At 56.2% G+C, this 12,172-nt stretch overlaps 1 protein-coding gene across 1 annotated transcript; it reads right to left on the reverse strand.

Annotated features, from left to right (window-relative positions):
• Window positions 1-7,803: 7,803 nt before the first annotated feature.
• CD1D (CD1d molecule) lies at window positions 7,804-11,439 on the reverse strand. The gene is given in 6 exon segments (XM_078441324.2): window positions 7,804-8,209; window positions 8,320-8,407; window positions 9,140-9,418; window positions 9,891-10,169; window positions 11,089-11,161; window positions 11,163-11,439. Coding segments are annotated over 6 exon segments (900 nt in total). The 5' UTR covers window positions 11,322-11,439; the 3' UTR covers window positions 7,804-8,187.
• Between the last annotated feature and the right edge of the window lie 733 nt (window positions 11,440-12,172).

A 12,172-nucleotide genomic window follows, 5' to 3' on the forward strand; every position in this document is an offset into this window, starting at 1 on the left:
TGTCACCGAAATGTAAGCGTTCCTACATCCTTACCGGGAGAACCACCTTCTTGTACGCACAGCCTCACATTCTGGCACTTTCATTTTCGTAAAATGCAGTCTCTAGAGTCGGGTTTCTGAGTCGAGAGGCCTGTGGGTGTTTCACGTGAAGAGATTTTGTCAAACAGCTTTCCGAAAGGCTGTTTTGAAAAAAATCACGGGCTGTGCTCCCTTATTGTTGCGAATCTGGTGAGAATGGGTATCTTGTTTTTTTTTACTGTAATTTGCATTGCCATGAATACTAATGAGGATGATTATCTTTTCTTATGTTTATGAGCCACTTCTTTAGGAGCTATCTGTTCAATCTTAGCCCACTTACTGTTTGAGTGTGGAGCTTTTCTTTTTTTTTTTTTAAATGTTTTTATTTATTTATTTTTTTAATTTTTTTTTTAACATTTTATTTTTATTTTTGAGACAGAGAGAGACAAAGCATGAACGGGGGAGGGTCAGAGAGAGGGAGACACAGAATCCGAAACAGGCTCCAGGCTCTGAGCTGTCAGCACAGAGCCCGACGCGGGGCTCGAACTCACGGACCGCGAGATCATGACCTGAGCCGAAGTCGGCCACTTAACCAACTGAGCCACCCAGGCGCCCCTGTTTTTATTTATTTTTGAGACAGAGCGTGAGCAGGGGAGGGGCAGAGAGAGGGGGAGACACAGAATCCGAAACAGGCTCCAGGCTCCGAGCTGTCAGCACAGAGCCCGACGCGGGGCTCAAACTCACAGACTCAAGACGATGACCTGAGCCGAAGTCGAACACTCAACCGACTGAGCCACCCAGGCGCCCCGAGCTTTTTCTTATAAATGAGCAAGAGACTTTTTCTCATTACTATCATATTAGCTAGTGCTGTATGTAAATTGCAATATAGGTATGTTCCCCAATCTAGGGTCAATTTATGCTGTTTGTTGCCGTACAAAATATTAATTTTTTAAGATGCGTATTTTTTAAAATATTTATTTATTTTTGAGAGGGGGGAGGGGCAGAGAGAGAAGGGGACAGAGGATACAAAGGGGACTCTGCACTGATAGCACAGATCCTGACGCGGGGCTCAAACCCACGAACTGTGAGAGCCTAACCTGAGCTGAAGTCCGATGCTTAACCGACTGAGCCACCCAGGCGCCCCTTAACATGTGTATATTTTATTTTATAGTTTCCCAGTTCCTATTTTGCTAAAACAAAAAAAACAAAAAAAACCTTCAAACTTCAGTCTTTAATACGTCTGGAACTTACTGATGCCGTCAGGTGGGGCTCCAATATTATCTTCTTTTCTAGATGGAGAGACGAGCCCTCACTGATCATTCTTCTGCAGTGACATGAGATCACACGCTCTTCCTCGTCTTCCTGTTTTACTCCTCGATCCAACTGTCGGTCAGTGTTATTAACAGAGTAGTCTCTTATTAGCTTTTCATTTTTTATTTTATTTGGATTCAGATATGTTTGACATATAACATTGTGTACATTTAAGGCATGCATGTGAATTTGAAACGTTTGCATATTGTAATATCATTGCCACTGTAGCAATAATTGGCCCGTCTATCAGGTCACATAATTACTGCTTTTTAGTGGTTGGAATATATTTTTTTTAATGTTCATTTATTTTTTGAGAGAAAGATGGAGCCAGAGAGAGACAGAGTGCGAGCGGGAGAGGGGCAGAGAGAGAGGGAGACACAGAATTGGAAGCAGGCTCCAGGCTCTGAGCTGTCAGCACAGAGCCCCATGCAGGGCTCGAACTCAGGAACGGAGAGATCACGACCTGAGCCCAAGTCTGCTGGTCAACTGACTAAGCCACCAGGCACCCCAAGTGTCTGGAGTAATTGAAACTTAGTCTCTCAGCCAGTTTGATGACTGTGTGTGTATTCACTGCACGGCGCATCAGAATCTCCATGACTTATTTTCCACCTGATGCAACTTTGTCCCCTAAACATCTGTCCCCTCCCCCCGCCCATTACCACAGTATTTTGGTGACAGTGTCTCTGAGTTTTAATATTCAGTATGGCAGATCCTATACCTGCACCATTTTTTTCCCACATTTTTGGCAGTTTTAATGCTAAGAACTTCATTTAATTCACATGAACCCCCTTGGGGGGGTTGATATTTGATTATATCAAAGAATAGAGTACACCTTTCCATTAATTCAGAACACGTCTTTTGTCCTGAGGACCCTCTGCTTTTCCTTATTTGGGGCATGTGCCATTCTTGTGAAGTACATTCCTAAGAATCATAAACTTCTCTCGCTTTTTGGAATGTGCACTATTCTCATTTTCATTTCTAGCTGGTTCTTGCTAATAGAGAGATTAGCTTTGATTTTCATACACTTACCTTGTCCGCACGACGAAATTCCCATTCCGGTTCAAGTCCTTCTTTGCTTTGTCAAATATGGACGCTTGAGCTTTCCAGGTATGTGCTCATATCATCTGTGCAAAGAGCTAAGCTTAGCTCTTCTTGTCACATCTGCAAGGGACACATGGGTCACTCTGCCATGGCACCTGGCTCTGAGGCCCGACAGAAGGAGACTTTGGCTTGGTTTTCCGAAGGCTGCAAAGCCATCAGGACATCTCAACCCTCTTGGTTCTGTGTGCTCGCTCCCCTGGCCTGGCCCAGACCTCGGAGCACAAGCACATTCTCCGTGTCGGCGCCCTTTGATCACACGGCAAGAACACCGCGAGGCACCAGCTACGCTTCCTGTCTCTCCTTCGCCCGAGCCAGGACATTAAAAGTCTGAAGTGCAGCACAGAACGTGTGACTTCACGCCTTTCAAAAAGTGTTCCCTGGAAGTCAGATTTACATTTCCGAGCCCCAGGAAGGTGTTGGGCTCTCGTTGCTATGGTAGCTGTGGTTAGTGTTGTTGAAATATAAAATCTAAGATACAGGCCATGCGTGTGATTTTCCACTTTCTTCCATTTCGAGCTATTTTTCTGGAACTAACAGAAACGATCTTCTCAGGAAGTTCTCACAAGGCTCTGACCCTTGGTTTCTTCTATCCGCCGACCGCCGTGTGGCCACTTACAGGCTACACATCCCTCCGCGGCCTAACTTCACAGGGAGCTCATCGTAACCCGGAGGCATTTCAGGATCCAGTATTAAATTCTGTGTCCATCTCCAGACTTCAGACGAATGTTCCAATACCATCACAGAGAGTGTCTCAACATGCCTTGGCTCCAGTGCCAAGGGTTATAATTTATCCAGGATGCAGACAATTCTTGGCCACCCACAGGTAGCAGGTGTAAATCTTCGACTGTAAGCTCAGTGTGCAGGAAATACCACTTTCCTTAGTTTCTACTGGTTAACCTGTCACTTCTCAGTCCGAGCATCGTCCCAGTCTGTGGTGGGGGAGACGTAACCTTAGTTGTCCCTGGTGTCTTCCCGCCCACCCCCTCCCTGGAGTCCTGACTCTAACACAACAACAGCCCCTGGTACTCATTCACAGAACCACACAGATCACTGCTCAGATAGTCACCTCACTTCCCGTTCAGCCTCTCAGATCCAGTGTCCCCTCTGCCATTTCTGCACCACAATCAGGAGCGTGAGACGTTTGTCAGTTTCCCCCACTCTGCTGCCCCGTACTGCCACCTAGTCCTTGTCTCGGGGACCCTGCCGCCTCCCTGGGACAGGTGCTTTCTGCAGTTAGAGCCCCCCGACGCCTCCCCACCAGGGAGAACATCCTGTTCTAGTTTGGGAAGGTCTTCCTGTTTTGTCAGGATGTTCTGTTCAAGCACTGACATCCTATCCTGACCGCAATCGCTAAACATTTGGAAACAGAACCTAGCATGACCCTGAAGGCATTTCTGTTTTCTGCTCTGCCACATTCTTCCTCTGCGGTTCAGGGAAATGAGTGGGTATCTGACACGGATAAGGAGAACGGAAGAGAAAATTTCAAGGAAAGGAATAAAGACATATGTTAAAGTGCCAAACGGTATCCAGACACATAACTGCAGGGTTTTTCAACGCGAGAATTTTTTGCCCACAGGCCAGGTTTTTTGTTGCTGTTTTTAACCTTCACAGGCTGTGTGTGAACACTGGAGTGCTAAAGGTGGGGAGCCTGTGGGTGGCGGGACACTGGGCGGGAGCCCGGAGGCTGTGCCAGAAAAGCCCCGATGCGAGGGTCCGGCTTAGCAAAGACAGACATTGCTCTGCAGATGGGGTTGAGTGGAAAATCACTCACGCTGCGAGCCAGGAAGGAGGAAAGATGTAGGAACCGTTCCCGGGTAATCCTGACTTTCGCCAGAAGATAGGAAAGGTGGTAATATGCAGGGTGAAAAGCTGGGGGGGTGGGGGGTAAAAATGTGGAAGAATCCCTATAGGGACGGTTCGATAAAATCAGCAAGAGAATGCAAACCATGCAAAAAGCCAGCGCGAGTTCAGAAAAAGAAGTTGAAGAGGGTACAGCCTCTCCCGGGCTGTATCGCAGCGCGGGAGCCGAGCTGAGCCTGAGGCACGAAAGTGCACACAAAGATGAGCTCAGCAGCCAGGGGACCAAAGTGACGGGAGAGCCTGGGGAGTGCGCGCTGGTGTGGGAAGGTGCGGTGGCCTTGGAACAGAGGCCACACCAAGAGGAGGCACCGAGGAGAGGAGTCAGGGCTACAACTGGGCACGGCACACACAGGAGGCAGTAAATGGCCAGAAAGTTGGTCCCCGTTTACACCTGTCCTGGCTTATTAACAGCACGCCTCGAAGCCTGGCACAGAGGATGGCCTGACACAGAACATCAGATCGAAGCTCCAGGACGAAAAGTTAACGCCAAGTGGCTCGTCGCTGTGCCGTAGACCCAAGAGCAAGAGTGAATTCGAGTGATAGCCTTGGAGAGCTGGCCGATTCCTCTCTCCGGTCGCAGATACACCCACGTGCGTCCACCTGAGTCCAATGAGGAAATAGAAACCAATCAGTGAGCCAAACGGGAGTCCAGTCGAATTAATAAACTATAAGAAAATAACTATAAGATAAAAGGAAGCTCTACATAGGACCCCAGGGCCGGGGAGAATATCCAAGGAAGAAGAATACACCCCGAGAGGTGAGCCTCCTCCGCAGAGGCTGGAGTGCAGACCTCATCGGAGAAGGTGCAGTTCAGCCCCGTGGGTGGCAGAGAAGTTCGCTGGCTTCTTCGGGCCAGAGCTGGCCTGCAGTCACTGGACAAGCTGGAAGCAGCTCTCCAGACCTCGGCCCGGGGCTTGGCGACAGTGCGGCTCAGTGGGGACCTCCAGGCGGCAGGGGGACTAAGCACATACAAGTGTCTGCAGTGGGTATGGGGACGCCAGGAGGCGCAGGGAGTCCCAGTGGCACCTGGGAGTGTCCACATCAAGAGGGCATGGGAAGGTCATCCCCAGGCTGAGGCTGCGAGGTCCCCCAGTGCCCGTGAGCTCTGGGAAGGCGGGTGGGGCAGCGGCATGCGGGGTGCCTTTGCGCCCATTCTGCACACCCACCACGCCACGCAGGAGCTCGAACCTGCAGAGGGTCCCTTCCTCCAGCAGCATCTCTCCAGGGCCCTCTACTGAAAACTCTGCTGCTGACTTTAAAGAAGTGATCGGAGGGATTCCACCCATCATCCCCCAGCACAGACGAAGGATGGTTCTGGAGCCCAAGGACAAGAAAGTGACGAACAGCACCGCACTCAGCCAGGAGCACGATATTCACAGAGAGAACATCAATCCCATGGAGAATGAATCCTTCCGCGTTTCTGGAGATGTTTTAAACTGAGGATCGGAGGGGCACCTGGGTGGCTCAGTCAGTTAAGCGTCTGACTTCAGCTCAGGTCATGATCTCAGGGCTCATGAGTTCGAGCTGCGCATCAGGCTCTGGGCCGACAGCTCGGAGCCTGGAGCCCACTTCGGATTCGGTGTCTCCCTCTCTCTCTCTTCCTCCCCCGCTCGCGCTCTGTCTCTCTCAAAAATAAATAAACATTAAAAAAATTAAAATAACCATAATAAATAAACTGAGGATTGGAAAGCAGGACAGATTTTCTCAAAGACAGGCCTTTATTTCCACAGTAATAAATCGGTCGCTTAAAAACAAAGCAGGGTAGGGGCGCCTGGGTGGAGCAGTCGGTTAAGCGTCCAACTTCAGCTCAGGTCACGATCTCGCCGTCTGTGAGTTCGAGCCCCGCGTCAGGCTCTGGGCTGATGGCTCGGAACCTGGAGCCTGTTTCCGATTCTGTGTCTCCCTCTCTCTCTCTGCCCCTCCCCCGTTCATGCTCTGTCTGTCTCTCTCTGTCCCAAAAATAAATAAAAAACGTTGAAAAAAAAAAATTAAAAAAAAAACAAACAAACAAAGCAGGGTTACCGTAAATCCACACTGAAGCGTTTCCAGAAAGATTTCAGAAGGGGCTTGAACACGCAGGCACCAAGAAGGAGGAAGGCCAGTGCGAGGCGTTGGCGGCCTAACAGGGCTGGAAGTTAAGCTGAACCGCATGGCCTGAGCCCACTGTCACACCAAAGGCAGTAGTAACACGGCCAAGGTTTGAAGGCACCGTAATACCACCGCATATTTGCACACATTTGCTCTTTACCCTGTGGCGTAATCTGTCTCCACTCACTCGAGCTGTTGTAACAAAAGGCCACAGAAGGGGTGGCTGAGAAACAGCAGAAATGTATCTCTCACGGGCTGGAGGCTGGCGGTCCAAGACCAAGGCCCTGGCACATTCGGGGCCCGACTGAGGTTCTGCCTCCTGGTTCCGTCTGACACAGGAGGAAACTGAGTCTGAGGCCAGAACCCTGGTCTCCCGACCCAGGGCATCGGCTGGTTCACCTCATTGCCTCTTCGAGTCCTGTGCCTAACTCCCCTTCCAGGAAGCCCTTCCTGACTAACCCCAGGCCGGTATTTTCACTTGGCATTTCTGAGGAATTTGTAGCCCAGCGTTACCCAAAGCCTGAGCACAGCGGCTCTCTAACTTTCGCTGAAATCTGAGGGCTTGTTAAAACACAGCTCCCGGGGTTGGGAGAGCACCCCCATTTCTCATTCTGTAGGTCTAGGGTGAGGTCTAGAATAACGTGCAAGTTCCCAGTGGTGCCCAGGCCGCCGGTCAGGAGACCACAACTGGGAACCACGGCTTCAGGAGAAAGAGCTAAACCCACATCCTGGCTCAACCAGAGAGTTCAGCACACAAGACGCCAAATCTTCATTTTCTCAGGCAAAGACTCTCCAGCAACAGTGTTGTGCCACTTCCTCTGGACGCTCAAAGGTCAGACCCAGGAACAGGGCAGCCAGCTGGGCGGTGATCAGTGCAGCTCACACCTGCTCAGTGGGTTCACCCCTTCCTGAGCACCGTCGCATCTAACGGCCGTAAGCAGAAGAGCCTATTTGGGGAGACACCCTCGCGACCCTCTTCCAACGTGAAAAAAGCAACTGGCCCCTTGAGACAAATATCCCTACCCAGAGTAACTTTTTATCTACGCAACACACATCCACACTGGCTTCTCCTTCATAAGCCAGTTGCGGCAAACAAAAGCTTGGCAAACTTCTGCTTTTTCCATGAGCTCACTTTATTTTAAAGGGAAAACATCCCCCTTTATAAATCCAAATTCACATACGAGACCACGCCCTAAAACTACCAATACGACATTCAGGACAAACTTCTTTCCAGAAGAGACACAAACGAGGAGCCCCCCACATTGCCAGCAACCAGCAGAGACGTATCTGGGGTGTCCCGAATACCTTGCAACAGTTTGAGCGCACATCTGAACATCAGGGATGCTCACACAAAAATCCCCTTTCAAGAAAAGTGCCCTTTTCTTGAAAAGTGTGGGCTATAGCCAAGCGCAGGGTCTTCATCCATTCCTTCATTCCTTCATTCATTTTCTGGTCGGTCTTCCTTTATCCTTGACAAGAAGAAGCTGGACCAAGCACTTCCTGATTCACTCCCGATTCCACCACGCAAACAACCAACGGGCACCCACTCCCTCCCGCCCCGGCCCGCATCCGCTTGTGCCTGGAAGTCCACACTTCTATTTTTGTAGAACCACTTGGGCTTAGGAACTTGCAGTACAGTGGAAAAGAACTTAAATCTTCTTAGATGAATTGTCGAAAGGATGTGATGAGAGCAGCCTTGTGACAACTGCCTGCTTCTTCAGGGCACCTCTCTTTCACCCTCAGCGGCTGAGCTGCCGTCCTGGGAACTTGGGGTCCTGAGTCCCAGGCCAACAGGTGCCGTAAGCACAGTCACAGGATGTTTTGATAGGAGCTGCGAGAGCATAGGAAGGGAGAGCACATTAAGGAAAAGGGGAGAGGGGCTGGAGGAGGGAAGAAACGGGCAGAGGCTGAGGGAAGGAGGGGTCGGGAAGGGGAACCTACCAGCGCCTCTTGAGGGTTAAGTATACAACACACCCAGTGATCACAAGGGACACCAGCACGGCCACGGCGATCAGCCCCGTGGGGGACCCTGCGTGGAGAACACAGGCTGTCAGCACGGGACCCCTCTCTATCCCAAGGCCCGCGGTCTAAGCCCGTGTGAAGGTGCCAGGTGGCCCACACAGGTGCCCACTTCCCTTCCTCTGTAGTCTGGAGACCCCATGTCATCTCAGGGACTGGGCGCCCTGACCCCTTCGCTCCAGCACACGGAGGGACGGCACACAGGGGAAGGGCAACCGCTCTGTAGCCGGGACCTCAGTCTAGATCCAGTCTTCCACCTCCCACCATGAGACAGTGAACCTGACCCAGCTCAGTCTCCACATCTTCAACTATAAAATTACAAGAAGGGCACCCGTTTCAAAGGAGCCGGGGACAAGTGGACACCACGCTGTGCACAGTCAGGAAGCTCTCAGGACCTGCCGCTCCCTTGTGCCCCCCCCCCCCCCCCGCCCCCGGCGGTCTCCTGGGGATGGATGACTCCTCTGAGATTCTTTATTTACCACCTACTTCTGGACCTGCAGGTGTTTGGTCTCTCTTTCTTCCTGTAGGTGGAACATTGGTCTCAATCCTTTTTGAGTTCCGACTTTGTTCCCCTCCTTCCTATATCTGGAATCCCCTCCTTCCAACCCTCCTGGTGGGCGGGGGCTCATCTTGGAAACTCCTCTATCCTTGTGTGTGTCCAAATCCACCCCCCGGCCAGTGCCTCCCTCTATGCCTGAGGACCCTCTTCTCCGGGCCCTGTGGGGTACCAGACCTTTTTCACCCCAGTGGAGGACCATGTCCCGGCCTCCTAGACTGCTGTGTCTCACTCGGCAAGACAGGCCGGCCGCCTCCCCGGCCGCCACGTCCAGGGTCACCCGAAGATACCACGTCTCGTCAGCGTGGGGCAGGACGTCGCCGCGCCGGGTGCCCGGCTGCTCCTGCTCACCCCGCATCCACGTCACCCACACTGGCTTTGGGTAGAAGCCGGACACGTGGCACACAAGGAGCAGACGGCCAGGACCGGGACTGGGGCCACTGGACAGCCAGGCCTCGGGCTTCACTGTGTCCAACAAAGAAACGGGAGTGGGGGTGGGGGTCTCAAGGCAGGAACTCCGCATCCCACGTTTCCACCTCTGGAGGTGAAGTCGGTCATGACCTATCCATTTGTGTTGTCTTCTCCAGGAAAGCCGCTGGACCCGACCCCCTCCCCCGTCTCAGGCTCCCATGAGGGCCCTGCATTCGGCTGTCACACGGGTCCCACTGCCTTAATTGTTCACCTGCCTTCTCCCCCTCCCCTCAGGTAGATTGCCTGTTTGACCCTCAGTGTTTATTTAATTCGGATCGCGGAACCCAAAGGGTGCTCAGAGAAGGTCTGTGGGATGAATAAATACCCTCGCACCCTCTCCCCACCTTCCTGAGCCTCCCCACTCCCACCCCCACCCCGAGGATGATCTAAGGGCTGTGAGCTCCTGGAAGGAAGACCCAGGTGGAGCTCTGGAGAGGAGGGCAGGGGGGAGAGGGGGCGGGCTCACCTTGCTTCTCCAGCTCCGACTTCCCTGCCTCCAGGATGTCCCTGACAAACAGGGGGCAGGTATCATTGAGGAGCAACTGTATTGTTTTCCGGGTCCCCTGGTCCTCGTTGAGCTTCCTGGAGACCCTGTCTGCCCAGACGGGGGCACTTGGGGTGGGCACCCAAGAGGTGCCTTGGAAGCGGAGGATCTCCTGTCCTTGGAAGGCCCCGTGGAAGAAGCTTTGCGAGGTGTTCCCGGGGAGAACCTCACAGCCAGCGGACACTTGGATCTCAAAGGGATCTGGGAAGACGCGGAGAAGGAGGGCCGAAGTGGGGGAGGCGTGCGGGGTCTCTCGGGGGACCCGGAGTCTGGGGCAGCGCGCGCAGCGTGAGGGTCAGAGGCAGGGAGCGCGCAGGATCCTGGGAACCCGGGAGGTGCGAGCGGGGAGTCCCAGGGGTAGGGGGGGGACGCCGGGCCCGGGGTAGGGGGTACGGGGGCACGCCGTGCCGGGGTGGGGGGGGTGGGGGGGGTAAGGGGGACGCCGGGCCCCGGGGATAGGGGGTACGGGGACACGCCGTGCGGGGGGGGGGGGGGGGAGTGGGGTAAGGGGGACGCCGGGCGGGGGGAGGAGGCCGGGGGGGGGGAGGGAGTGAGGGGGGGGGACGCCGGGCCCTGGGGATGGGGGTACGGGGACACGCCGTGCCGGGGGGGGGGGTGTGGGGGGGGCTGGGGGGGGTGGGAGGGGTGGGGAGGGGGTGAGGGGGACGCCGGGCCCCGGGGATAGGGGGTACGGGGACACGCCGTGCGGGGGGGGGAGTGGGGTAAGGGGGACGCCGGGCGGGGGGAGGAGGCCGGGGGGGGGGAGGGAGTGAGGGGGGGGGGACGCCGGGCCCGGGATGGGGGTACGGGGACACGCCGTGCCGGGGGGGGGTGTGGGGGGGGCTGGGGGGGTGGGAGGGGTGGGAGGGGTGAGGGGGACGCCGGGCCCCGGAGATAGGGGGTACGGGGGCACGCCGTGCCGGGGGTGGGGGGGGTTGGGGGGAGTAAGGGGGACGCCGGGCGGGGGGAGGGGGCCGGGGGGGGAGGGAGTGGGGGGGGACGCCGGGCCCCGGGGATAGGGGATAGGGGGGACGCCGGGCGGGGGGGCGGCGTGGAGGGGGCGACGCCGGCCGGGGCGGGGGGCGGGGGGCCGGCCCCGGGGGGCCGCCGTCCAGCTCACAGTCGAAGTGCAGCATTTTGACGAGCTCCTGCATGTCGCGGGTGAAGCCCTTGCGGTACACGCGTAACCGGCGGCCGCATGTCGTCCCACTGCCGCTGGCCCCACGAGCCCCGGGCCCAGGGCTTGAGGAAGCGCACGGTGTCCGAGGCGCCGCTCCAGCGGTAGGCGCGCAGCCCCCCGACCAGCGCCAGGCCGTCGGAGCGCGCCCAGCTGCTGTTGGCGAAGGCCGACATCTGCAGGCACCGCAGCTCGGCGGCGCCGGGGGAGCTGCCGGGGCAGCGCGCGGGCAGCCAGAGCCAGCAAACCAACAGCAGCCACCCGCCGGGGCGGCGGAAGGGCGACCGCCCCCCGCGCGCGGGGCCCCGGGACCCGCGGTCTCCGGCGCCCCGCCGCGCGCCGCCGCCCCGCGCGCCCCCAGGGCTTCCACGGATCCCGGGGGAAGCCCCCAGGGCAGCAAAAGGCCACGGCCGCCTGTGGCGCCGTGGACTCCGGACTTCCCTGTCGGCCCCGGGGCCCGCCCCGCGTCCCCGCCACCTCCGATTGCCCCTCCTCTCGCATCTCCCACCCCTTCCCCCCTAACCCTGCCCCCTGCCGCCTCCCCCTACCCCCCCCCCGCCCCCGCCCCTTTCCCTGGCTCCTGATCTCTGATCCCCCGCCCCTCCCCCATCCCTCCCTCCTCCAGTCTCTGATTCCCCAGCCCCCCCCGTCCTGTCCCCAGTCCCTGATCACCCTTTCCCTATTCCCCATCCTCCCCCATCTCTGACCCCCCCACCCCCATCCCTCCCCCTCCAGTCTCTGATCCCCCCACGCCCCCATCTCTGACTCCCTCCGCCCCCATCCTCCCCCTCCAGTCTCTGATCCCCCCATGCCCCCATCTCTGACTCCCCCCGCCCCCATCCTCCCCCCTCCAGTCTCTGATCCTCCCTCCTCTATCCTCCCCCTCCCATCTCTGATTCCCCTCCCCCATCCTCCCTCCTGCAGTCTCTGACCCTTCCATGCCCCCATCCTCCCCGCTCCAGTCTCTGATCCCCCCTCCCCCATCTCTGATCCCCCCTCCCCCATCCTTCCCCCTCCAGTCTCTGAC

This window comes from Panthera onca, chromosome F1 (assembly GCF_046562875.1).
Source record: "Panthera onca isolate mPanOnc1 chromosome F1, mPanOnc1 haplotype 2, whole genome shotgun sequence".
Classification (NCBI taxonomy): domain Eukaryota; kingdom Metazoa; phylum Chordata; class Mammalia; order Carnivora; family Felidae; genus Panthera; species Panthera onca.